The sequence below is a fragment of the Sparus aurata genome, chromosome 3 (assembly GCF_900880675.1).
Source record: "Sparus aurata chromosome 3, fSpaAur1.1, whole genome shotgun sequence".
NCBI lineage: Eukaryota > Metazoa > Chordata > Actinopteri > Spariformes > Sparidae > Sparus > Sparus aurata.
The window spans coordinates 31245346-31272700 of record NC_044189.1 but is presented as its reverse complement, the minus strand read 5'-3'; the positions used below and the strand labels follow the sequence as shown (position 1 = coordinate 31272700).

At 42.6% G+C, this 27355-nt stretch overlaps 2 protein-coding genes across 2 annotated transcripts in view; one reads left to right on the top strand and one right to left on the bottom strand.

Moving 5' to 3' along the window:
- LOC115579081 (uncharacterized) overlaps nucleotides 1-27355 on the top strand; it is a 33360-nt gene that overhangs the window by 694 nt on the left and 5311 nt on the right. The window contains exons 2-9 of the mRNA XM_030412563.1: nucleotides 23553-23702; nucleotides 23841-23906; nucleotides 23995-24105; nucleotides 24197-24505; nucleotides 24602-25059; nucleotides 25765-26092; nucleotides 26227-27017; nucleotides 27139-27349. Of these exons, the coding sequence (XP_030268423.1) occupies nucleotides 23553-23702; nucleotides 23841-23906; nucleotides 23995-24105; nucleotides 24197-24505; nucleotides 24602-25059; nucleotides 25765-26092; nucleotides 26227-27003 (2199 nt within the window). The 3' untranslated portion in view covers nucleotides 27004-27017; nucleotides 27139-27349. The remainder of the gene's footprint in view (nucleotides 1-23552; nucleotides 23703-23840; nucleotides 23907-23994; nucleotides 24106-24196; nucleotides 24506-24601; nucleotides 25060-25764; nucleotides 26093-26226; nucleotides 27018-27138; nucleotides 27350-27355) is intronic.
- On the bottom strand, nucleotides 389-23006 carry ssr2 (signal sequence receptor, beta). Its single transcript, XM_030412564.1, has 6 exons — nucleotides 22905-23006; nucleotides 21982-22142; nucleotides 17342-17440; nucleotides 11363-11471; nucleotides 11199-11276; nucleotides 389-916 (listed from the first exon to the last, which is right to left on the bottom strand). Exons 2-6 carry the CDS (start codon nucleotides 22140-22142, stop codon nucleotides 806-808), a joined length of 558 nt encoding a protein of 185 aa, XP_030268424.1. The 5' UTR covers nucleotides 22905-23006; the 3' UTR covers nucleotides 389-805.

The window sequence follows — 27355 nt, the reverse complement described above, 5'->3', positions numbered from 1 at the left end:
AAGACATTGCCCTGTCCATATCTGGATGGATATCCAACAATTTTTTTTCACATTGAGATCTGATGTTTTCAAAGTGTACTTTAAAGGCAACAGCAGATGCAATAAAATAGCTTTTAAATACACTAGCGCCACCTTTCATGAGATAAGACCACTGGCAAATGAATGCGTTTGCAGAGGCTGCTGGGGGTCTAATAAAATGACTTGACTTTCCGCTTAAGGTGTATTATTACCCATTCAGCAGTGCAGAAGACTTCCTGTTGCATTTCTCTTTGAACATGAGCTTTAACTAGGATAAGGAGTAACATTTAAAACAAAAGTATTTGTTTAATCATATATTTGCTGAGAAAAATATTGCATATTGAAATCTCCTAAATCAAATACAGCTTTAGAAAAAACACAACCCGTTTTCTTTATTTTATTTAGAAGTTCAAAAACTAGCTCTAAACTTCAAATTCAGTTCATTACACACACACATAATTACAAAAGTACAAAAACCTGTTACAGTTGTAACCGCCATTGTAATTGTAATGTAAGTTGTCACATGAACCCATTAGCAAATATGAAGGAATGACAGGCAGCTGGTGAAGCTCATTGTTTTGCAATCACACTAAAGCTGTTTTTCTACTCCATGACTAAAAGATGTTTTAATCATGCTGCTTGTTTAATGAAATTGCAATCATGTTCCTGGGTCACTGTACTTTCCATTAACTTTCACCCCCAATATGGGTTATTAAGCTATTCAGAGATCCTTTGCCCACATAACCCTTTGACTTCCACCCCCACCCCTCCCCCAAGCTGTGCCTTCTCAGTTCTTCTTTGCCTTTGGCGAGTCGTACTTCCTTTTGCTGGAGTACCAGAGGAGCAGAGGGATGCCAATGGAGGGCAGAGTCATTACACCAAATGCAGCCCAGTCCAGCTAGAAAAGGAAGAGATTGGAAAAGGAATAGGGGGTCAAGGGAAAGTGAAAAATTCAAAGACATGCATTTCCTTGTCATTATCAAAGAACCCATCAAAGAAGTAATGGTCATTCCGTCAGTGTGCAAGACTGCCCTTGGTGCAGTTATCGTAATGGAGAATAAGCAGACCAGTTCTTCGTCTCTGCCCTCTCAGTTTCAAGCGTCATCAGTCTGTGTGATGGAGGAACCAGTAATTTGGCATTTCACGTGTGATGTGTTAATTCAATAATTAACAGACTGAAGTTAGTAACCACTAACTGGGTGAGCAGATGTTCTGTAATAGCCACAGACACTGTATTAGGCAGATTGTTATCTTACAAAATTACAATTCATTACTAGAAACTAGTGCAGTGCCCGTAAGAAAAGTGTATTCCTATAAAAAGTGGGAGGTTAAGGAGCTTTTTCATGGATGGCCAAATGAAGCTGTGTTTGAAGGTGGGGCGTCAGGGATATTCAGGTTTGTTGTGACGTCTGATATTCCAGGGTATAATTGGCTGTTTTTGACTATTTTTGATTTTGCCATTATATTTCATCTTAAAAGCTATTTACTTGGTGTCATTATTTTCAGCACAACCTCACATGTGTGACTGTACAGTTATTTTTTTTATTGTATTAACACAATGGACCTAAAATCACAAAAAAAACATGAAATCCGAGTAGAAAAAGTTATTTTTTTAACCACAAATATGTTTAACAATCCATTTTTTTTTTTTAACTTATAATGCAAATATAAATTGTTGTTTATCTTAATGTGTGCATACATTAAAAAAAATGTACAAAGTTATATGTAACTATTTACATTTAAATGCAGGCAATGCTCAGGTCTGCCTGTGCTCCTTCCAGCTGAATGAAGAGCTGCACTGCCTGCTCCACATTCAGCTTCTCCTCATTAAACAAAAAAACGACTCCACTACTCACTAAACACACTACACCAAACACTACATAACACACTAACTACACACTCCAAACACGCTAAATGTCACAAATCTCTCAACTCTCACACACACCGACCGTCATTGCATGTCAATCATCCGCCTAGGTCCCTCCCACAACTTCCTGTTCCTCGACAACCAAACTTGCTGCTTGGACACTTTCGTGACAAAAGCCCATTTTTACCGTTTCTTCCTGCACCAGAAACAAAGCAAACGTGACGGCGATGTTCGCGAAAAAGCGTGGCGGACATTATTTACCCTAGGTCCGGTTTTGGACGTGCCGATGCTTCCGGTCCGTCGCCTCGGGAGGTGGGCCGTGTAGCTAGCCGCTAGCTGCTAGCTAGCAGCTAGCTACACACGAACATCCACAGATTCCGATTCCACTTCGTTGTCCGCGCGTCTCCGGATCTCCTCAGACCCGAACAGACTCGGTCCGGACTCGTTTAATCTCATTAATCCACAACAGTCAGTTTAGATGCACAGAACAGAACAGAACGGACCGAACCGAACCGCTGGCAAAATCCCGGTCCAGCTCGCGCTGCTGCAGGTATAAATCTACTTGTTTCTTAAGGTGGGGGCTCTGCAGTGATCGGCTCTGGTGCGCGCGTGACTGTAGTGGCTCCGGTGGACAATGCTCGTGGAATTTGTAAAGCATTTATGAAATAATTTATTAACGGTATCATTGCAGTCCAAACAAATGCGAAATATCACACCATTGAACCACGCAGCAGCCATGTTGAAACTCTCAGGTCAGTCTGATCCTGATCCACAGAGATATTTGAGGAACACACACATACACACACACACACACAGACAGAGGTTCCATGTATTTATAGATAGATTTGATCATCTGAAAGTAATGAATTGTAATTTTGTAAGAAATCTGAGTGCATGACTCAAGATCTGCTACAGACTGTCAACAAGTCTCTTCTTTCAGGCATCTTCCCCCAAGCCATGAAAACAACAGTCATTAAACTGCTCCTAAAGAAGAAAAATCTAGGCACATCAGTAATTAATAATTATTGGCTCATATCAAAGCTCCCAATTTTAAGTAAAATAATTGAAAAAGCTGTTTTTGTAACAGCTGAACAATTACTTTAAATAAATTGTTGTTTTGATGTCTTCCAATCAGGATTTTGATCACAGCACTGAGACCGCTCTTGTCAAGGTCCTCAATAGCATCAACTTAAACAGAGACAGTGAAAATATGTCAGTCTTAGTATTACTGGATCTCAGAGCAGCATTTGACACAGTCGACCATAATATACTACTGGACCGACTGGAAAACTGCGTGCGACTGTCTGCTACAGTACTGAATTGGTTTAAGACTACTTTGTGTCTATTGGTAATAACACATCTGAGCAAATGAAAATGTCAAGCAGAGTACCCCAGTGCTCCATTCTGAGGCCTTTACTATTTAACATTTACATGCTGTTCTAGCTCAGATAATGGAACACAACAAAATATATTACCATAGTTATGCAGATGATACACACATTTATATAACCATAGCACAAGGGGACTATAATCCAATACAAACGCTGAGTAGATGCATTGAACAAAGTCAATGATTGGATGCGTCACAGTTTTCTTCACTTAAAGATAAGACTGAGATAATTTTCTTTGGAGCTAAGGAAGAACTACTAACAGTCTCTGCTCAGCTTCAGTCTGTAATGTTGAAAACTACAAACCAAGCCACAAACCTTGGCGTAATCATGGTGTAGGAACATGTCCTCTCGTCTCCTCATCACAAGAGACCCTGTATTAGTCTCTGATTCACCTTTCATCTACTTTGACTGTTTTTCCAGCATATAGGCCTGGAAGCCCCTCTCTCACCTCTTGACCTGGCAGGGATATGAGACTTTAGCCGTGCCACGTGCACGTGCAGAGAGAGGCGCCCCTGCCTCATTTTGAACTCCACCACACACATAGATGAGACGTGACAGTGGAGCGACTTGAACCTCTGTCAGTTAAATCCATTAACATAACTTCTTTGTGTGGGCTAACAAGTCACCTTCCACTTATTCGACGTGCTTGAATATGAGTCACATTTCAGAAGAGCGCCAATTTGTCCTTGTTAAACTAACTGCTTCTTAATGAGAGTTAAGAATAATCTGACAGCTGTCTGTGTCGGCTGTTTATCTTGCCACAAATCTTCAGCTTCTTCCAGATATTGAGCTTATTTTGACTTTGCTGTTGTAAACATTACTGTTCCAACTAACAGTCACATTTTTAGATGTGTAGCCTGTATTTCTAGTTTGCACTTGCCCTCCAATAAATAGCCTAATAATAAACCAGTGTTTCATTGCTTTTTAAGAACTGCAGCTGAATTGCATGTCTTCCAAACCTCAGTATTATGATAATGAGAATAAACTCACGTTGACAATAATTTGTTGACACAAAAGAAATGGCAATTGCATATCACTCACAGCTACACAGGATACACAGCTAAGAAGTTAACTTTCTTTAAATACTTTGTTTATTAATTTTACGTTATTTTATCTACATATTGTGTTATTAAGGCCTGAAAAAAAAATTGGTGCGCGCACACATACTGCCCCTTTCTGAATTTGAGCCCTTGCCCCTCTATAATCATGTACACGTCCCTACCGTGCCATAAACAGTGCTCTGCAGGAAGGGCACCTTCTCCTAACTCACAAATGAAGTCACCATTTGCTTTGTTTGCCCACTCACACACTCAGAAGCTCAGGACCTGAGCATCTGGATTTGCAAACAGTTGTTGTTCCACAAAAGATGTGTTCATAATTGAGTGCCTTTTTGATTGTAAATTAGGGAAGGATGGTGCTGGATTTTGTTTATATTCCCTTTGTTCTGACAGACGTCCCCTCCAGAGAAAACAGCACTCTGGAATCAACATCTGGTGTTCCATTTCCTCTTTCCAAGGTGTAATTTACGACATGTTGTTCTTAAAAGCTGTTACATTCCAATCTACTGCAGAAGTCAACCCATATTTCAGTTTAATCCTGGATGAGTATTAAGATAGAACTTCATCTTTTCAAAAATGGCAGATTCTCAACCAGCATAAGAAGGTCACAAATTTGATGTTTTCCACATTTTTCTAGCATAAGATTAGCTCAAGATTTTGGGTTAATATGTCTGATGTTGGGTGGAACCACAGTGCCACCTTTTGGTAAGTTCTTGTATAATTGGAACGAGACTTCTAAACAAACTTAATTTTATTCTTTTTTATCTAGATCTTAAATAGTAAATATCTGACATATATTTTTGTATCAAGGATTAAGCTAGTACTATATGAAATATGTATGAGTCATCAGTGCTGCTATATATGCATGTGTGTGTTTGATATTTTTTAAGTTTTACTTTTCCTTTTTATATGAAATTATTTCGGTTATGTCACGTTTAATCTTGTAAACAAAGTCTGCTAAGCCATGGTGAACTTCTGGGAATGGTGAATCATGATCTCGAAACTTTAAAGACGATAAGAATGGTTTAATTAAATCTCGTGAGTTTTAGACTATGATATTGCCAGAAGAAGTGACCTTAAGCGCCCCTTCAGTTCCGCCTTCCAGACTAAGGCCCTGTCCAGACGACAACGCTCTTTTGCGAAAACGCACACGTATTGCACGTTTTGGCCGATCGTCCATACGGATCCTGAAAACGCAGCACCTGAAAACGCACTTTTTTTAAACCGGGTGGAGAAATCCAAAAACGCAGCCCTCCCGTTTTCATGTGGACAGCGAATGCGCATACTTTCCAAAACGATGACACCATCGCCCCACCCCTCGACCTCTTGCCTCTGGACCCCGCGACGACTCGTCGGCGGACTACATGCTCGTGTTCGTGCCGCAGAAGATATTGAGCCTTTCTTGTAACTTACTCGCCTTGTAGTTGAGTGTGAGTCGCAGCAGCAGTTCGACCTCATCAACGGTCAACACGAACGATTCTGGTTTCCTTGCACTAGCCATTTCCATCTTCTTCTTGTTGTGTCCGGTTTCTCCATCTACTGTCTGTTTGTTTACACCGCGCAAGCTTTCTGCGCATGCTCCGTGTCTTGTTCTCCGTTTTTGGTGAATGTCAAGCGCCACCTATAGGCCTGGAATATGAAATACAGTGTTTTCGGTCGTTTTCAGTGGATCCGTGTGGACGCAAATATTCTTGAAACGATGCCGAGGAAGAAAAAAAAAAGTTTTTGCCCGTCTGGACGGCCCCTAAAACACAAAAGGGGAGACTCCGTTCTCTTCCTCTCTCCCTCTTAAAATTTTTGATCTTACTCTTGAAACTTACCTTCTGAAACTTTTACTCTTTGTTTCTACTTTTAATTTTCGTACTTTGTTTTGGCGACACACTCCAAGACTAGCGATCTCTTCAAATTTCAACCACGTGTTGAATTTTTCTCAAGTAAATTGCGGCATCGAAGTACTTTCTCCAAGTACTTTTATTTTGAAAAGCTTGAATAGAATGAAACCTATTTCTTTTATCCTTTTTGTTATATATTGCCAAGTATCGTCGCCCGATTCATAGAGAGTAAATTTAATCTAATTCTTGTATTTAGTAACGACGGAAGATTCATCCTCCAGTAATTTTTAGACAAGAAGTTGAATTAGTTTACAATCAAAGCTGAAGAACCACCGCTCAAAGAATGCCGGTGCAGTAGTTGACAGCTCAAGAAGCCGTGCCAACGTTTCCAGCTGAACAGAGACATTATTATCCAGCCAAAACCCCCCCCCCCAGCACACTCAAGCGGACATCCTGCTGGGCCTGTTGACCGAGAGTTTCGTCATCAGAGACGAGACACAACTTCCCTCTGGCTGTTGGACCATTGCTGCGCACCCGCAGCCAAGCTAAGAGGACCGGAGGAAACCAAAGCCGTGGACTTCATCCATCTACAAACAAAGTAGGCTGAACCTCCTGCACACAGCTGGATTTACACACATGAAAATGAGTTGGTGTCTGTAAGCTTTGATCGCAATCTTTTAAGCTTAAAGAGAATTTCGGTTAGGGCCTTGTTAGTGTTAAAAATTACTCCCGTAATATCTTAAATTAACTACCCGTCCCGCAACTTCACCATCAACAACAAAGTCAGCTTACTGTCACCTTAAGAATATATCCAGGATAAAAGGACAGGTATCCAGGAAAAACTTGTCCAAGCAGTTATCTTTAGCAGACTCCACTACTGTAACGGTGTCTTTACAGGACTCTCTAAAAAAATCCATCAGACAGCTGCAGCTGATTCAGAACGCTGCTGCTCGAGTCCAAGAACCAAAAAAGTAGATCACATCACCCTAGTTCTTAGATCTTTACACTGGCTTCCTGACTGTCAAAGAATAGATTCAAAAATTGTGCTGTTGGTTTCTAAATCACTAAATGGTTTCGGGCCAGCGTTCAGTTATTATTAGGGGTGTAACGATACACAAAAATCGGTTCGATACGTACCTCGTATGAGGTCACGGTTCGGTTAATTTTCGATACAGTATGGGAACAAAATGCAAAACATACATTTGCTTGTTGTGTATTCAGAACCTTTGTAAACCTGCCCTCCTTTTGTATGCAACATACAAAATATGAAAATAAAATAAAACATTGAATACTGGTGTAAAGCGCTGCCTGGTGATAAGTTAATAGATTATTCTCAAATAAACAAAATATAAAATAAGCTTTCCAATGAATAAAATATTCTCAAACAAAAATTGCATGAATTACTCAAAAAATAAATTCCTCACAGCTTGTTAAAGGCTTTTAACAAAACTTTTCCACAAGTGCAGCACTAACAGTTCCAGCATGTAGCCCTGTTTTTTTTTTTTTGCCAGAAAGATCAACTTGTCCACACTGACTACACCCATGAGTCATTTGTGAAGGCTTTCATTATGAAGATGTATGGACGAAAATATGCATTTTTGGAGGATTTATTGACAGTCGCGTGTTTTTGGACAGGCATCTACACAGTCACCTACACTGTCACTGTGTGCTCTGTAGTGCTTGTCCAACAGTGGTTTGCAGGTCGCAGCCCCCAGCATCTTTGTCCGGAATAGTAGTGTTCAAGCCACGTCCCAATGAATATACATACACATGACTTGGATTGATGAGCAGGGCGTTGGGAATGTTTTTCCTGGTTAGCGGACATGGCCGAGGACCCCTCTCGAGACAGGATTCTCAAACCACACCTCCAGCACACCTGGGACCCTCACCAGTAAAATGAACACCAGTTAAACTGTCACACCGGAAACATGTCTTTCTCCATTGCAATATTTAACCAGGACGCCGCAGTGTTCACAAGCAGGAGACTTTAGCGACAAGGGAGGGTATTCAAGCTCTGTTTTCTCGCTAGCATTAGCCATGATGTAAACGGGCTGCTCGTGTAGCTGCAGGTGGAAAATAAACACACGCAACTTCCTTTCCTGGAACTCACCCGTGCACAGCCCTGTCCCGAACCGAATGTCCTGTACCGAAACAGTTCAATACAAATACATGTATTGTTACACCCCTAGTTATTATGCACCAAATATCTGGAACAAACTCTGAAGACCTTTCTTTTTGCCACTGCTTTTCACTAAAGCAATTTTAAAAGGTGTGAACTGCACTATGACTTTTATTCCCAAGCCTCGTCTCTTTCCTATTTTATATTTTGGTTTTAGTCCATTTGTTCAAGCTTCTTGCATAGAGTAGCCTACAATAGAACTTGCACCAAAATCTGGGACCAAGTCTTTTACAGGTTCCTTGATCATTCTTGAATGTCAGAATTGGCATTAAAAAAAGAAATCCTTTGTTACGAGCTCTATGAATTTAAAATTCTAAAAATAATTTGTCTTTAAGTTTCGTTATATAAAACATATTGACAATTTGGTTATGATCCAAAGGCCAAACTGATGTCCATTCCGAGTTCAAGGATTGAACCCATCTTTTTAAGAATTTTTTTTAAAAAGCATGTTTATTGCATTTGTGTATATAAACAAGGAAATGTGATTCCTTTGTCATCGTTTTGGGATAGTGGTGTGTGTAAGTGAAAAGTTTTTATGCAAGCCATCTGTGCATATGGGAGAAGTTTGACTTCAGGCTTCAAAGATTTACTACCATTTTTACTACCACTATTTACTGCCATTTACCATGGCAACCGGATGCGAGAGGACGCTGGCGTGAATATCGCCACTTCTCCATCCACAACAAAACTACTTTTTCTGCTGAAAATATGAAAGCCAAACTGTTTTTACAAGCTCTATGGCTGCGCTACAAACTTTGAAGGCTGCACACCTGAACGGTTGGCTCCGGTGGACTCACCTTTCTCTGCCGGTCAGCTGTTAGCCCCGCTGTTAGCCCCGTTGATCAACCATTAGCAACGCTAACTTCCAAACCGGCGTTCTCAATTCTCTGTGGGCTATCCAGCATTACACCGTTGGTCCTGTTTCCACTACAACCTCAGGATTATTCACCGCCTGGCTCCTGTACCACTCTCCTCTGCCACTGTGGTCTCCCCTGACTTACGACGATGTTGGTTGGTCGCTGCTCCGCTGCTGCTGACGGGGTCTTTAAATACTCAGCGCTGGAGCTCCTGGACCTTTGATGTAACTTCACCCCAAACTCCATCACTAGGATTAAATCTCTTGGTCTCCTTCATCACCCCCGCTATATGCAAGTTTATTACGGACAATGCTATTCCCTGCAGCGCTGGCAGCGGTGCTGCCATTCCCTCCATGCTGACTGACAGGCGCTCTGTCGCACCGGCTCAACGTCATCTAAACCAACCACAGGTGCGCACACCAAGCTATCTGAGACCCTTGGCTTGTGTGAATGGTGCTGTTTCCTCCACATCCACTGCATCAGCATCTGTGAACAACACTGCCGCTTTCATGCTGCTAAATCCATGTTCACTAAACAACAAAGGACTACTCATCCATGAAATCATCACAGACAGGAAAATTGACTTTCTTTGCCTAACTCAGACATGGCAGCATCAACAGGACCTCTTTACTCTGAATCAAGCCACTCCCCCAGGCTATGTTTACATCCAGAAGCCCCGCTCTGAGGGCCGTGGCGGTGGGCTGGCAGTCATACATCGAGCCGACATCCTGGTTAAACAACTTCCAGTGCTGAATGTCACCTCATTTGAATGTGCAGCCTTCTCTCTGGCTGGGCATACATAGCTACAGGTTGTCCTCATCTACCGCCCTCCAAAAGCCTCCTCCACCTTCCTGTCTGAGCTACTCACCTCCATCTGCTCTATGTCTACATCTACATTTCTGCTTGGTGATTTCAACATCCATGTGGACTCCACCAGCTGCCCCTTTGCCTCTGAATTCCTATCACTCCTGGATTGCTTCAACATCACACAGCATGTTAAAGGTCCCACCCATGTCAAAGGCCACACATTGGATCTGGTGTGCTCCACTGCACAGCTCCCTCCCATCTACAGTGCCTGGACCTCGCTGTTTCTGACCACTATGCCGCCCTTTTCACTGTCCCTGTCCCCAAGCAGCGCATAAGTCGAAACATCACATACAGGAACATCAAGACAGTGAACACTCTGGCCCTGACCAATATCCTGGAAACCCACCTGGACTCTGATCCCCTCGACACCTCACACCAAACTACTAACCCTCGGTGACAGAGCCTTCTGTGCGACAGCCCCCACTCTCTGGAACACTCTCCCAGCTGAAATCCGCAATCTGACCTCTCTGGAGACTTTCTTAAGAGACTTAAAAACCCATCTTTTTAATAAGGCCTATCAGGTCTAGATCTAGCCACATCAATGAACTTTTCTATTTCTTTATCTTATATGTATTTTTTTTGTTTGTTTTTTTTCTTTTTGTTTATCCATTTATTCTTTGTTTTGTTTGTTCCACTTTGTTTAGTGTCCTTGGGTACCCTGAAAGGCGCTATAAAAATTGCATGTACTATTATTATTATTGTTGTTCAAAAGAAAAATCAGCAGTAAAAGGAATATATTACAGGATTTTCTTAAACCAAACCCTTACTTTTAGGATGTATGAAGCTACCGAAGGCACACTGCATACAAAAGCATAAGCAGAATTGCTGAATGAGCCATAATTGGAATAATGTCATATTTCAACATTGTTAGGACATTCAGGGAGGATGTTCAGCTGACAAGCTGGTTACATTTGGACGACATCACAACTTCCAGCAGGGAACCATTTTTGATTGGGACGCCATGATCAACGTGCAAACAACAGTCACTTAATATTTCAAGTGTTTGCTGGGCACCCACCGATACACTATTGCAAACCAAGAACACCGTAGGTCTATGGCACTCCCTGCAGGTCAGTGCAAGCCAGAGTGAGCGAGTGAAAAAACAAATTTTGAATTGAATACTACTCACATAGTGTGGGGAGAAGCGCCGGTCGAACTCCCTCTGAGCCAGGATGCCTCCCTGGCCAGGGGCACTGGTGTAGCCAACCTGCAGGGAGAAAAGACATCAGCTTCCTTCACTTCACTAAACACTTTAACTGATTTGATCCATCAAGATAATCAACTGGTTTTTACCACAACTTGTCCTCCCTCCTGGGCCAGGTAGCTGACAGAAGCAGAGGTGAAGTTGAAATATCCAGCCTTCAGGGGTCGCAACACCACTGTGTGAGACACATTGCTGGCTCTTAATGTTCCAGGGTTAAAGCTGACAACTTTGAAAAAGGATGAAGAGTCCATTGATGCATTGATGATACAGTATACAGTCTGACCCTCTCCTTAGTTTTTAAGTTGTGTTAGATCAGAGAGATACATTAGAAATTTTAGACCCCAACATACACTTGAAAGTGATTTATTGTGTTCATATTCCAGTGCTGGTGGGCAACTTCTCCCTAATCTCTGCCTCAAACAAATAAACTCATTGTCACAGTGATAACCTGTTCTCATCACTCTAAGACACCATGGTACTTTACCTGATCAAGCTTTGACTTCTATAATGTCTCACTATCTGTTCAGTTGTTTTGTAGTTCTGCTGTTTGTGGTGTGTAAAGTAGCTGCAAACAGATGCAACCAGAGGTTATACAATAAACAGTGAACCAAATCAGTGTCAGTGAGCCCTGAGTGACCTGAAATACAGAGATGTGTTTGATGAACTGTGTGGAAATTTAAAGTTTTTTTTCCCAATTTAACTACAACTAGAACTGCAAGCAGTTATGAACGGGGGGGCTTGGCCCCCCGCGCGACTCGGACCCCGCAGAGCCCACGGAAGTTGGCCCCAAAGGATGACGTCTCGGGGCAAAAGTGAGGACACAGGCCAACGTCTGAGCCGTGGTATTCGCTGTAATGGGAAGTGCACCCGAAGTGCATAAGGCTGAATGTGTGCCGATCTGGAATTATTATAATAAGCCACGCCCACATTGACCAGTCATGACCACCTTCAAGATATGGCCTCAGGATTGGCCCTACATCATACTGACCAAATTTCGTAAAAATCGGTGTAGCCGTTCAAGAGATATAAACTTCCCATATTTTTAGCGCCCCCTAGTGGCTAAAATTCGGCTCATCCCTTCCCAGTCTCATGGTATCCAAGGATCTCAAATTTGGTGTTAATAGCATTTAGTTTGACCAAGATATCAAACAGTTTACATTTTTACAGCTAGCTACAGAAATGTGTTCGTTAATAATTTAGGTTTTTTGACCGAGCAAAATTCTTTTGATAACTTTAGATCAGGTCCAGCTGAAGAGTGTATGTGCCAAGTTTCATGCAGATCAGACAAAATCCCAAGGAGGAGTTCGAAAAAGTAGGTTTTGCATATGTGGCGATTTAGCGAATGAAATGTGCAGCAGAAGTGGGCGTGTCCTATGTCAGAAAACCCAGCTCTATGCAGGGAACATATTGATATAAGGTTGGCGAATGTGTTATTTAAAATGTGGAAGTTACGGGCAAAAACGCGATTGCATCCATTATAGCGCCACCTACTGGAGTACATGTGCAATTTTGGTATGGAAGAACTGTGTCCTATTCTATCTGTACCATATAAATTTCAAAGCTGTCAGCATAATAGTTTGGCTGAAATTAATGTTTGTTGTTTATGTTGTAATAAGCCACGCCCACATTAAGCAGTCATGACCACCTTCAAGATATGGCCTCAGGATTGGCCCTACATCATACCGACCAAATTTCGTAAAAATCGGTGTAGCTGTTCAAGAGATATAAACTTCCCATATTTTTAGCGCCCCCTAGTGGCCAAAATTCGCCAAATTGGGCTCATCCCTTCCCAGTGACATGGCAACAAAGGATCTCAAATTTTGTGTTCACAGCATTCAGTTTGACCGAGATATCAAACAGTTTACATTTTTATAGCTAGCTACAAAAATTTGTTCGTGAATAATTTGCGCATTTTTTGACCAAGCAAAATTCTTTTGATAACTTTAGATCAGATGCAGCTGAAGAGTGTATGTGCCAAGTTTCACGCAGATCGGACAAAATCCCAAGGAGGAGTTCGAAAAAGTAGGTTTTCCGGTTTTTGCAATTTTGCGAAAAAACTTTCTAACCGGAAGTGGCTGTGGCCAATCGCAAAGTGATTCAGCTCCTGGGGATACCAGGTTTTTGAATGTACGACATACGGTTCGGGAGTTATAGGCAAAAACGTGTTGGCCTAAGTTATAGCGCCCCCTGCAGGCGGATATATGTAGTTTTTTGTGTCTGAGATATTCGCAGGAGTCTGGACCAACCCTCCAAATTGCAGCGCCCTCCCTTGCACGGTTTAGCCTGCAGCACCACTTTTAGCCGGAGAAAAATAAAAATAAAAATCTTTACAATTACAATAGGGTTCCTAGCACCGCTGGTCCTTGGAAATGCGTATGCTTGCATCCGTTTGATATCAACCTTGTTTTAAGAAAAACACGTTTTATTCGCGATGTCATGGAAAAGTACTACACTACCTACAATCCTATAGTGTAACAGCGATGTCTGATTGGTGGAGCTCGCTGTTACCATGGAAATATTCACCGAACCCTCAAATTTCATGTCTGCTAGTTATTGCTACCACTGAGACCATGCGCGTCGCCAGACACTTTTTACCGGGGTACGTGCCCCGGTAATGTGCACTGTGCCCCCCTGTAAAATTTCAGATGAAATTTCACGATTGAGTCAATTTTTCATCACAGACAGTTTATGATCACAGAATAATATCCGTACCCCTGCGCTATGACTGACGCGTCTAGGAGTAGTCGACAGCTTCTGTGACAGGTGACAGTCCCAGAGGGTTAGGACATGCAGGTTCGATATTCAAATGAATTCATTAACACTCGAAAAGGAGTGGGAGTAAGATAATTTATTTAATCCCACCCCTTTTTCTCACCAATAATTTAACACAGAGTTTTTGAATACTTCCTCCTGTCTTTTAACATCAAACCAGAACAATGAACAAAACGGCCTATACCAGATAATGAAATTATTCTACAGTATTTGCATTATCTAATTAACCAAATTGTGAGTGAAAATAGGAATAATGTACATTCATGGTGGTATTACCACGAGTGAACACAAACAGGAAAACTCCCTTAGGTGAGACTGTGAGAGTGAATGAGGCTAAGCCTAGGCAAAACCTGTTTTGTTTTGTTTTAAAGGAGTCATCACCTGGTTTTTTTACATATCCAGTCCCTCTTGGATCGCTTTGGATCAATTCCTAAAACTTATTAGAAAAAAAAAAAATCAAACAGAGCTTGTTCTGACACTTTTTCATACCGCGACTTTCTCACGCAAGATTATGCGTGAGGTTTTGACCGGTCCGGATGTGCATTGTATTAATATGTAATGAGGCGCACGTTGATTGGCCGCAGGAAGGACAGAGCCGGAATCGGGGGCTAGCCTGCATGCACACAGACTCCAAAACATAAACAGCCCCCTGTCATGGCGCACACACTAAATGACGAACCTTACGGAATTCAGGCATTATGTACGAGCCGGAGTCCGAATGGGAGAGTGAAGAGGCAGAGACGGTGGAAGAGAGACGTTTACAGCAGGACGTCTCTGAATGGTAAATTCTTTTTTTTTCCCTTCTTACTTTTCACACTCATGTTTTACATGTAAGACCTGAGTTTTAATGCTGGCGGTCACGATGTATGGCGTGAAAATGACAGAGAAATAGGCAGATTGGGCGTGCTCACTCAGAAAGTCTGACTGAGGACGGCTGTGAGCCGATGCTTATGCAAGTAGCCTCCTGCTTTAGGAATGCGCACTGTTGTGCACTATTCCTGTTTGGAAAAAGAGTCAATGCGAAAAAAAATGAGCCACTTTCAAACTCCAGCTTTTCAGGCAAGTTTCAACAGAGGTCCAACACCAATATGCATGATTTAACAAGCGAAATTGCGATTTCCGGGTGATGACTCCTTTAATAATGTTGTATTTATGATGCTGTTACAGAGATTGAGGAGCAGAGAGGTGGAGGAGGAGCAGGAGAAGATGCAGGTGGAAAGTCAAGTCAGAGTGAGGAACATAACTGAATTTTCGACAGCTGTTTGAAATTTGCTTTTCCATTCATGCACAGCTGCTGTCCTACCGACTGAACACTGGCTTAGTCAATTTGTGAAGCCACATGTGAAATCATTTGCCAATTAGCTCAGTTAGAGAGGATGATTCTTGGTGAGGATGTGTATGAGTGTGTGTGTGTGTGTGTGTGTCGGGGGGGTCTGGGGCTGGGTCTGGGTGGGGGCCAGTGGCGTAAGTATCGGCGGTGCAACCGGTGCAGCTGTCCAGAATTGCCACAGGCCCCGCTTTGGTGAATGAAATATCTGGGGGCGGGTCGGTAAGGTAACGCTGAGTGGCCTTGATGCCTGTCAGTCATGATGAGTCGCGTCTCGTCACCTCTCTGCTGTGTCTGCAGCTGAGCACTGTGATGCATGTCTCTCTCCCCGGCCGGGAGAGTTATCATAACATAAAATACCAAATAATAGCTGGGGCGTTTATTTGTTTCAACCACTTAACAGACCAGGCGTTTATTTGGGACAGGCGTTTGACTCCTTCCTCTCAAAAATCCGGGATGAAAATGTCACAAACTTCGCCAGCTTCTCTGTGAATTCTCTGGCATCCTTCTGCAAGTGAAGTCGTTGCGGCGGAGTAAACGATTTCGCCAACCAGCACTCGTGGCCAACCCCTCATCTCTGCTGTCACTCACGGTGGCGTACATTTGTTTCTCCATCGCCCTGATCATTTTGCGGGACACACTCTCGTGGCATGCTCGTTTGCTGATAACTCATTCCCGCATGTTTATCACAAGCTCCTCGCTAGCCTTCTTCCTCCCTCCACCAGGCAGCCTGGCCCTGTTGCTGTCCTCCTCGGACAGACGCTGAAGCTCAGTTTTATTTTTTCACCAATCTCTCACTCTTTTCGGGTCGACAGTGGAACGTCTAGCGGCTGCTTCTCCCGAGTTTTCCTCTGCATATTTTACGACAGAAAGTCTGAATTTCAAGTCATACTTTTTATTTTTTTGCTGCACCGGAGACATGGCTATCATCAATGTGATATTGACTGACATAAAGCAAGCACAATATGTGAAAAAGGCGAAGAAGAAAAACTTGCAGTGTCAGTGGTCGAGTCTTCTCCTTGATTTAAAAAAATAAATAAATTAGACCCGGCATTTATTTGGAACCAGCGGTTATTTACCAAAATAAACACCTGCACCCTGCGGTTAATTGAAACCCGGCTATTATTTGGTAATATAAAGGTAGTTACCAAGGCAAGGCACAGCAGAAAAAAATAAAATAAAATTGAATTAAATAAAAAACGGCCGTCCATCGGCCCATTATTGATCGGCCCACCAGGACAAATCCCACCTGATGACCAGTCCACCCTTGCAATAGCAGTTCTCTCGAGTGGCTGTGCCTGTTGTCCAAGTGTGTGTGTGAGTGTGTGTATGCACGCATGTGCGTGCGTGCAGTGCGCACGAGCATGCGCTTGGGTTTAGGGGCACAAAAAAAATATTTGCACCGGCCTATCACCATGATGTTACGCTACTGGTGGGGGCCTGTGCCCCTGTAAAGCTTCAGGCCTAGCAACGCCCCTGACTGAGACTTTTGTGATTTTAACCCCTTTCGACACCCTTCTCCTCATCTCCATAAAAACGCAGTAGGTAAGAAAATGAAATCATGGTAGCTCTGTGATAAACGATCGTAGAGTTCAGTGGTAGCAGTAACTAGCAATTTGCGTGTTAATTGCAAACATTTCCATGGTAACAGCAAGCTCCACCAATCAGAGACCTTGCTGTTACATTGCGATGGATTATGGGATTACTCTTAAGATAATTATGTACAGTCTTGTACCTTTGCTTTTTTTCTCCGTTTTCCAAAGGTTTTTTTTGCACCAAATTAAATGTTTTATGGTCACGATTCATCTCGTAGTTTATTGGCTTGGTTCCAGACTTAAAACTCTTCATATAAGGATTTTATAAAACATCAATGGAGTGAATGAATGGCAAATTCACTTCCGGAACCGGAGCCGTTAAAAAAGTGGGTGGTCACTGTTGAGCTCTATAGGACATTTATGTTCAAGGATACGGTGCAATCCGGTCCCATTTAACATTCAACATTCCTGAAACGATTCCAAAGTCTTCAGGAGGGAAAGAATCATCCGACAGCTCCACTTCGAGAGCAGCACTGTAAAGACAAAAAGGGAGAGGACATAAGAGAACTGTGTGTCATTCATTTTATTTATTAAATTTACACACACACACACACACACACACACACACACACACACACACACACACACACACACACACACACACACACACACACACACTATAGAGGAGATGAGAGAAGGGGCTGCCACACATGCTACGGCACCCAACGAGCAGTGTTAGGGGTCGGCAATGCCCAGGATGTGAACCAGCATTCTCCAACTACTAGTCCACATCATACTTTATTTGGTCTGAGTGGAACTTGAACCAGCCACCTTCGAGTCCCGCAGCCAAGTCCCTACGGACTGAGCTATTGTCGCCCCGCTGGGACAAAGTTTCCAGTACAGTGCTTTAATTGACAGATTCAAAATGTTTGCCTGCTCCTAATAGAGTGTGTATGTGTTCTTCAATGGGAAACTCACCTAATTGCTAGGAGAAAAAGTTGCATTTACCAGGGGCATTATGAAAACACCAGAAAAACAGGGAATATTTTAAGTATTTTTAAGTATTTTAAGTATTTAAGTATATTAAGAAGGCTTTAAACACATTTCTTTTTTTAAGTCCTTAAAGGGATACTCCGGCATAAATTTAATCCATGGTCTAACACATGTGACACCGAATTAGACCCGACCCCCCCGAGAGATCAAGTTTGCCGACCACGAACTTATGTAGTTTTAGCAACCTCAGAAAAGTTGGAAGTTAGAAGAAAAGCTGCAATTAGAAATGCTCAATTCCATTCTTTTCCCTGTCAGCTCTCGATAATAACTGTTATAAACTGGTAGGCAAGACACATATGAACTTTGATTTCATTTCCATGGAGTAATAATCATACATTTTCACCTGGGTGTTTTCATTACAGCCAGTAGGTGCTGAAGTCAATATGCACCTGTGACTACTACAGAGTCAGCCGCGGATCAGACTGGCTAGTCAGCAGTAATGCTGTTAAGGCTACATTCAGACCCAATCAGGTGGTTCTGCGAAATACTGCAGGCTTGGGCGGTAGTGTGGAAGTGTCACTCTGTTGTCCATGTGTGTTGACAACTCCTGCTCATTAGTTTGCTAAAAGGTGAATCTGCCATGTTGTTAAGCTACTAGCATTCTGGTCCTACCTGTTATCTGAGGCCTCATCAACAGATTTAAAATGACAGCAACATCCAGGATGTGAGGCAGATAATTACTGTGTGTTGTTTAAACTGGGGCACAAGACCAGACTAAGTAATCACAAATGAACTGGAACGTTCCACAGAGAAATGTCTGTTGTGTTTCCTCTGTGGCATTTAGCCACTGAGCTGCTCTGCCTCTGATCTGCTGTCATGTTTCTGACACAGTAGGAGAAGCAAATTGTTTTAAACTGGTGTATAATGCAGAGGTGAATGAAGACACATAACACATCACGTTACACTCCACTAGGGATGTAATGGTATGAAAATTTCACACCGCGGTAATAGTGACAACAATTATCACGGTTATCGGTATACAGCGGTATTTTTCAAATGTCTTCGAAATGTTGGAAAAACACTGATCCACTGATAAATTGAAATAATTTCACCAAGATTTATATTTAATTGCATTTATTATATATCAAAATAGTCCAAATCCAAAACCTTAACAAAACACTGCAAAATCAACATTAAATTAGTATAAAAGTATCAAAACTGTGCAAAAATAAATCTTAAATACAGAAGAATGAGATGTAGTGGCAGCAGCACTCGATTGGCCAGCAGACCCTCTCTGTGAAAAAAAATGAGTAGAACATGTCATTATTAATTATTACTGTCATTGTTACTTAATACTAAGGGAGCAACCAACAGATCACAAAACTCACAATTTAGATCATCACTTTTGTGAGAAACAGGTTGGATTATTTTTTAGATCAAACCAAAAAGGATTATTGTTAAATGATGCTCTATTTTGGCTCTTATCTCCATCTAGACACTTGTTCTATTCACCATTTTATATCATTCTTTATATATAGTCTATTCTACAAATAATCCACTAGTATTGTATTTTTCTGACATTACTTATATACATTGGCTGTCTGTCTCTCTCTCTGTCTGCTCGCTCATCTGTTGTCAATGGACTCGGTCAATCTGATTGGTCAGATGGCTGCTGAGCCACAGGTAGACACTGCTTAGGTGAACAGAACTGAGATGAAAGTCAGTCATCTCAGTCAGTTTGTGTTCACCAACTCAGTCCAGCCAGTACGTGTTTGTCTCAAAACCTCCTCACTGCAGCTCTGCATCAATATTTGGAGAATTATTAGGTCGACTTTAAAAAGTGAAATCTACAAATAAGCGGTTCAGATAACGAGCCAAATCACGGATCAACTTCGTTCAGTTATACCACTATCTGGTCAGTTATCAGTGTCAACAGCAAATTAGACAGAGAAAACTAAACATACACATACATCATGCACCCGAGCTTGACGTTTGCTTACCTTGCATTCGTTGAACAGTTGAGGGTGATTGTCGTGTAAATTGGATGTGTTGCTGCCCCTCGCAGCAACTTTCATCTCGCAGCTGCTGCAGATAGGGCTGCCATCCTCGACCAGCTGTCCCTGTACGCCCAGACTTCAGATTTGGTTCTCTTTGAAGGCGGAAAATTGCCTTGAGGGTCGCTACTATAATGTCCTCCCTCCACCATGTCTTCTTCACTACATAACAAGCGCACATTGCGCGCTGCGCATGCGTATCACGCAAGTTTTCTACACCGTGGTTATCGACCGCGGTGGTTACGATGGTAATTAAAACTTAAACGGTAACCTTCACCGTAGGGAATTTTACCATGGTTTACCGTGACACCGGTAACCGTTACATCCCTACACTCCACTGTGGTTTTAGTCTTTCATGCTGCCAGTCTGATCACCAGCTTATGTGATTGGAGACAGGTGACATTGGGCTGCATGGCTCCAAAGGTTAGGCTGGTTTTAATCCTTTTGTTGCAGCCGGTTGCATTTGTTTTTTGTTGTTTTTTTTCCAGAACCCCCTGCAGCCCCAGCACCACTGCAGCCAAAACGGACTTCCCTTATTAACAGCATAAGAGACATGACTTTTCACACATCACCTGATTTGATCTGAATGTAGCCCAAGCTGTTTACACTAAATTAAATTAGTACAAAAGGACTTTATGCAATACTTATGATGGAAGTTTTCACAATTTCTTATACGTGTTTGTTGACATGACATGTTCAGTGTCAGGGTCAAAGGGTTAATGTCATATAGGCCAAAAAAGAAATAAGCACAAATATTCAAGAGATCTGCTGCTTATAGCCACTAGGGGTGGTTAATCGGCCCAATTTCCCGATTCGATTTGATTCCGATTATTGAAGTCTCGATTCGATTACAAATCGATTTTTGATTATTAACGATTATCGATTCGATTTTCAATTATTAACGATTATTGATCTTCCATTTAACATCAGTCAGCTGCTGAATTATTTTACTTATCTTTTGAGTAACACCTCACAGCACCTTCAATATTGTATAGTGTAACTGTAATATCAAAATTATTATTTTTTAATTTGTGTTAAATGTAGTGTTTCACTGTTAAAAGAAAGCTGCCAAGCTCAGCAGCCGGACTCATGTTAGAAGCATTGTTGGTGACGAGAACCAGGGCGTGTTTCTCTATTCCCCACTCGCCTGCCATTGCTTTGGGAAACTCGCACATATTTGTGCTTGTGTGGCTATCATCCATAGCTTTTGTCTGAAGTACGTAGGACATTAGCTTCCATTAACTGCTGACATAATGAGCTGTAACGGTCACATATGAGAGTGTAGCTCTGGATGTCCAGGCATCGCACGTTATTGCTACCCTGTGAGCAGAGTTGAGGGACTCTTGCACGGAAAGGTTTGTCCCCTTGTAAAGATTTGGAATCGATTTAGTGTGAAAAAACTCCAGGATGGAATAACATATCTTGGCTCCAGACTGTGGACCATGTAGCGAAGCCAGTAAGAGGAGGACTCCAGTTTGTATTACTATTTAAAAAAAAAAAAAAAAAAAAAAAAAATTTTTTTTTTTTTTTAAATCGATTTTTGGAAATGTAATAATCGAATCATAATCGTCAATATCATAATCGCGATTAATCAATAATCGACTTTTTTCACCACCCCTAATAGCCACATAACCAAACTACATAAATGAAAAGCTTTGCTAATTTGCTAAACAATATAGTATGTCAGTGCCTGTGTGTATGTATTTAAGCGCGTGTTGGTGTGTTGGGGGGCTGGGGAGGCTGCCCTGCAGGAGGCAGCACAACGAGTTAATGGGCGTGTTTTAGATACTCACCCAGCCCTGTCCATGTTGATTACCTTTTGTTTCCACATTCTATAGGCTTTTTAAAAAATTTCCATGGTAGAGGAACATCAGCTTAAACTCTGGGGCTTAGCTTCTCTTTAATTCCACAAGAGCTTATTCACAGCTCACAAGCAATTGGACATTTCAAGAGTTTGTCTAACACAGTCAAAAAATTTTAGTGGCTATGTGAGAGTATTTTATCGCATTTAGTAAAATTCTCCTGACCTGGAGCCCACATTGTAGATGTTGTACTGCAGGGTGAGGTCTCGGCCCTCCACAGCATAGCGGTTCAGCAGGGATTTAGAGGCCAGCAAACGGGCTCCCTCGTCTCCTGAGCCCAGACCGAGCAGAGCCAGGACCAGAAACACATGCAGCATCTTCGTCATCTGGAAGAAAATCAGGCCACAGTGAGCCAAATACAAATCTGACTAACTACTAGAGATATTCACTTTAAAGACATATTCTCTGTTGGGATATGATGCCCATGGTTTATGAAGGACGACTTCATATGGCTGATGTTCAGGTGCCACATACATTTGGGTCTGTAACGTTAGAAGAAAGAACTTTATTGTCCAGACGAAGCAGGAAAATGCTTTAAATTGTTCACCGATAAAAGGCTCTGTCCGGACGTTAGCGAGCTAATCATGAAATAGCCTACATAATCTAATCCCAATATATAGGGAAATGTCTGTGGAAAATTACTTAGGTATGTCAAAGCGTCGTATTATTTGCAGAGAAACGTCAGATTAGATCAACCCGACGATGATTTAACATAAATATGTTCATGGCTACAGTGTGCTACGATGGGAGCTAGTGTTAAAGCCATTTCAACTGAGCTGTATCGACTAAAACAACAGCAGCAGCATTTCTGCTAAAATAGTTGAGAGCTTGAAAGAACATATGGAGTAAATGGTTTTATATTTTAGCTTGCCTCAAAGTCAAAGATCTGAACACTGACTGTGACACACGCTTACGTGGACCAAACTAGACACCAAATACTAAAGCTCTCTGTGAAACTGAAGGCAAGCGCTCATTGTCGGCATTTGTTTCACAGAAATGGAAACGTGTTTATATTTCTCATTCTAAAATAACAGGTTAGCAAAACAGAGGGGTTTCCGTAGTTAAAGGGATGAAATACAAGAACATACCGTTGCTGTTCAGCTGTGCTCTTCGAACCGCAGATAGAAGGAGCTATAACGGCGCATGCTCAAAACCTTAAAGCTGCTGTATGCATGACGTGTACCGAAGCGGACTTAAGGAAGTATCCGAGCGGCACAGCGCCCCTGGTGTTTGGGGGCGGTGTTGTTCCCTCGAGCTTAGTTTGTGAATTCATTTAAACTACTTTCAAGAAATAACGGACCTTATCAGCCAACCTGAAGCCCAAGTATGACAGTTCTTATAGTCATGTCATTACCGTAACATTACCTGAATGCAAACATGAAAAGATAACGTGACTTCTATTGATCCTACACCAGTAACTTGTAATAGCAGCTCAGGAGTCAAAATGAGAGGAAATAAGTGATTGATTAATTTAGAAGTAAAATCAAAATGAAGAAATGTATGCATGATATACACCTCTCACTGATAGATATCATGGTTGGATAATTGCACAGGACATGTGAGCATATCATTGTATAGATAAATGTGTATAAAGGTGTTTAGCAGTCATCTAAAAATACAGTCTGTAAATGTTGACTGGAATTTCACAGGACTTGCTTGCACACTTGTTCAGCACACTACGTTTATGCTGTGATTCATAGATGTAACCACTGTGATTTTTTCCATGTTGTCTTCAGATGAGCACTAAACCAAAGAGCCACAAGGCAATGGGAGAGGGGGAGTGGATGGTGAGGCTGAAATCATTCGCCAGCTCTGGGGTTTGGCCTGCTGGAGGAGGCAACAGACCATTCCCAAGGCAGCGCAAAGCCTTTGACCTCTACCAGAAGGTAAGTAAAGTGCAGCAAAATATCCACCTATTACTCATGACCATGCATATCACTAGATGAGAAATAGTCATTCTGTTGGTGCAGAAAGTGTCTCAGTCTAGGCTGAATACAATTCTGATTGAGAAATGCCCCTTGCAGGCCCGTGGACAGACCACTCTCTTTGGAGGATCCACGACCTGTAATTGTGGCTTTCACACTGTTAAGGTCAGCATTAGAAAAATATTGCATGTCTGTTTACATTGCTGTTATGCTGTTGCACAGCACAGCACATGTCATAATCCTCTTGTTTTAGCAGCCTGCCACTCAGTCCCCTGCTGATGTTCAGCCTGTGGCCTCAGTCTCAGCCGGTGGTGATCATTTAGCCCAGCGGTCTTTCCTGCGCCCCCCTCCAAGTTTAGCTATGGTGAATATTGTTGCAGTTATTAATGTCTTGTATGAATTGTCTTATGCTTTGCATTCTGAAATTAATTCGTTGTTATTGTATCTCCTTCCAGTTCGTTAAATCACGATTTGGTGGAGCACAGTCAGCCTCAGTAAAGCCAAATTTAGTATGTAGAAAGACTCCCAGCCCTTCTCCTTCTCCTCCATCCACCGTGAAGACCCAGAGCCAAACTTCATCCTCTGTGATGACCCCCTCTACGGCCTCCATGAGGACCCCCAGCCCTGCTCCATCCTCTGTGATGACCCCCTCTGCGGCCTCCATGAGGACCCCCAGCCCTGCTCCATTCTCTGTGATGACCCCCTCTACGGCCTCCATGACGACACCCAGCCCTGCTGCTCCCACCAGCCAGGCAGCAGCCTCTGTGAGTTTAGCCTTTATTCATTGGTTTGCCTATGCTGTTGTCATTTTGTGTGTCCTTTATTTATGCAACAATGGCATTCTTATGTGTTTTTAACAGGATGAGTCTGGAGGAGCTCAGGCAGCTTCATTCTGGTTGCCGTATGAAATGAGCAAGACCATCCCTGTGCAGGACCAGAGATGGATTGCTAACACACTGTTTCAGACTGGCAAACTACGGACAGATTTGAAGCTGTGGTATGAGCCCCCTGTCCCTGCCCTTATCTACCACCATACACCGACACCCGACCGCTTCTTTACACATCGGCTGATGGTATGGATGCCATATCACCTGTGGAAGGTGAGGGTGTCCTGCCCAGTTTGTGGAAAGCAGCTGACAGGCTACGGTGTCCACAAAAGGGCTCGGAAGGTCCTTGACGTCGACAGGTACTACCTGATGGTGACAGAGACACTGAGGTGCACTGTGTGTTCTCTGAACTATCTGTCAACAAGTCAGACTGTCCGTGACCAGCTTGATTTGCCGCACCAGAAGCTGTTCCGGCTGATCCTGACCCGCAAGTGAGTAAAGTAGATTTTAAAACCTCATACACCACTGAAATTACCCTCCAATAAACATGTAACGAATGAGTGCAACAATAAAAACAAATTACATTTTAAGACAAAATCAAACTTATTTACATAAATAAATTCTACATCATTCAGAATAACTTAAATGCAGGTGTAGCTATGATATACATGCACTATGATATTACCACATCTGTCTTGTGCCAGCACCTGCTCACATGCCTATTCAACAATAATACAATCACCTTGTAACTGTTTAAACACATGACACTATTTTGAAATTTATATTTATTATAAACACACATTTAACTGAGCTTTGAATTTTTTTCGTATGATCAATGTTTGAAATAAGACATAAGATATTGTATGGCTTAGCTCCCCTACCCCATAAACAATTTATTCTAACAGCTCATGGTGAAATAGGACAAACAAGATCATCAAGGCTTTCCCTAATTACTTTTAAACTACTATGTGAAAAAGTTGTTGAAAGTTGAGAGTCATGTTGCCAATGTCTGATAATTACTGGCCAAGTATATTTATGAGTAATATATGGAATTATCTTTTTATATTTTTAAATGTGCATGCCCAGGAAAAATATAGCAATTTACATTGTGCTTTATCTGGTCCAATACATTCATTGTACACTGTCACTTTTTTTTTTTACATATACACATTAATGATATGAAATATTAATTTCAGGTATGCTTGTGACATTTGTGTCATTCGGCTGCTTCGGGACCGGACCCTGGGCAATAGTCCAGCACGACTGGTGAAGCAGCTGAAGGAGAACCATGGGGAGGAATGGCTGAACCGGTTGGCACACTATCTCGGGGAGTGTGCTGACTTTGTGGATCAACCGAGTCTCTTCCCAGTGGTCTGCCTGGAGCCTCCAGAGCCCATCGAAATCCCTACCAGTCGCTGGCTGCTTACTGTGTATAACAGGGACATCTTCTCCCGCCTGGAGCACATTAAGGCCAGCATCACCTCCACATTTGGCTCCATCTTAAAGATGGACTCAACCAAAAAGGTAATGAATACTAGTGTAACAGACATTAGCAGCTATTATTATTGTGTGCTAGGTAATAAATCTATCTACACTCCCTGCCTTTAGACAGTTAAAAGAAATGTGTAATTTTAAACATTCCTGTTGTCTAATTCCAGATCACAAAGAAGTTGGCCGGCCACGGCAAGGGGACAGCTCTCTGGGTGACCTCGCTTGGCAATGAGGTTGGCCAGATCCTGATCAGTGTCCTGTCCGTGCTGGAGGGACCTGGACTGAGCACCATGGCGTCTGGGATCATGCAGCGGTACCACCAGGCAGCAGTTCCACCCCCTGTGCTGCTATATGTGGACTGTGGCTGCTGTGTGAGTGACGGGATGAGCAAGCTGCAGACCACGTTTGCAGAGTGGCAAGACCTCAACATAAGACTTGACATCTGGCACTTTATGAGGAGGCTGGCTGTTGGCTGCACCACAGATGCTCATGCCCTCTACCCCTCCTTCATGGGCGGTCTGTCTGCATGCATTTTCGAGTGGGATGCTGGGGACCTCACTCTGTTGCGGCAGGCAAAGCGACAGCAGCTCAGGCAGGAGGGTGTGCCTGATATCATTGATCACCTGGTGGACACGCGGATCAGAAAGGAAGAGCTGAGCCAGTACTGTCGCCGAACGACACGGGGCAAGGAAACTACCATCATCCTCATCGAGCGACTGCTCCAAACACTGGGTGGGAGACCTCATGGGGGTGCCGCTGCTGGACCAGGTCCGAATGGAGCACATCTGGTGTGTGCAGAAACACCACGTCAAGTGCATCCAGGACGTGCCAGGTGTGCAGTTGTACACCGAGACTGGCACTACCACAAAGGGAGGGATCATTTTGACCAGTTACCGCTGTGCCAGAGGGTCCACATCCCTGGAATCCTTTCACCTCCACCTTAACAGGTTCATTCCAGGTTGGTGTCTCTTCTATGTATGATATTTTAAATAATTAATGTTTTTTTGAATTGATTCATTATTCAGATTGAAAAGCAAAACCCTTTTTTCATTGGCATAAATATTTTGATGATTTATCAGGAACCAGTGCAAACACACTGAACTTCCAGCTGTACCTCCTGGAAGGCCTGAACAGGTGGAACCAGGATCGGGGTACTGCTGGCGGTGACCACCAGGTCATCATCTCTCCTCACATATGCCGGGGATGTGAGCCACTGTGTCAACACCAACAGCCTGAAGGTGTTTGGCCGTGCATTTGTGCCAACCTTCAGGCCACCTGCTAAATACACTGGTATGT

What these genes read in the sequence shown, in the direction of transcription:
- ssr2 (XM_030412564.1), bottom strand. Translation starts at nt 22,142, where the DNA reads ATGACGAAGATGCTGCATGTGTTTCTGGTCCTGGCTCTGCTCGGTCTG. An exon ending in AAATGGGACCGGATTGCACC is followed by an intron (nt 11,472 to 17,341) that starts GTATCCTTGAAC and finishes TGGAACATTAAG; the next exon opens with AGCCAGCAATGTGTCTCACA. An exon ending in AGGAGGGAGGACAAGTTGTG is followed by an intron (nt 11,277 to 11,362) that starts GTAAAAACCAGT and finishes TTCTCCCTGCAG; the next exon opens with GTTGGCTACACCAGTGCCCC.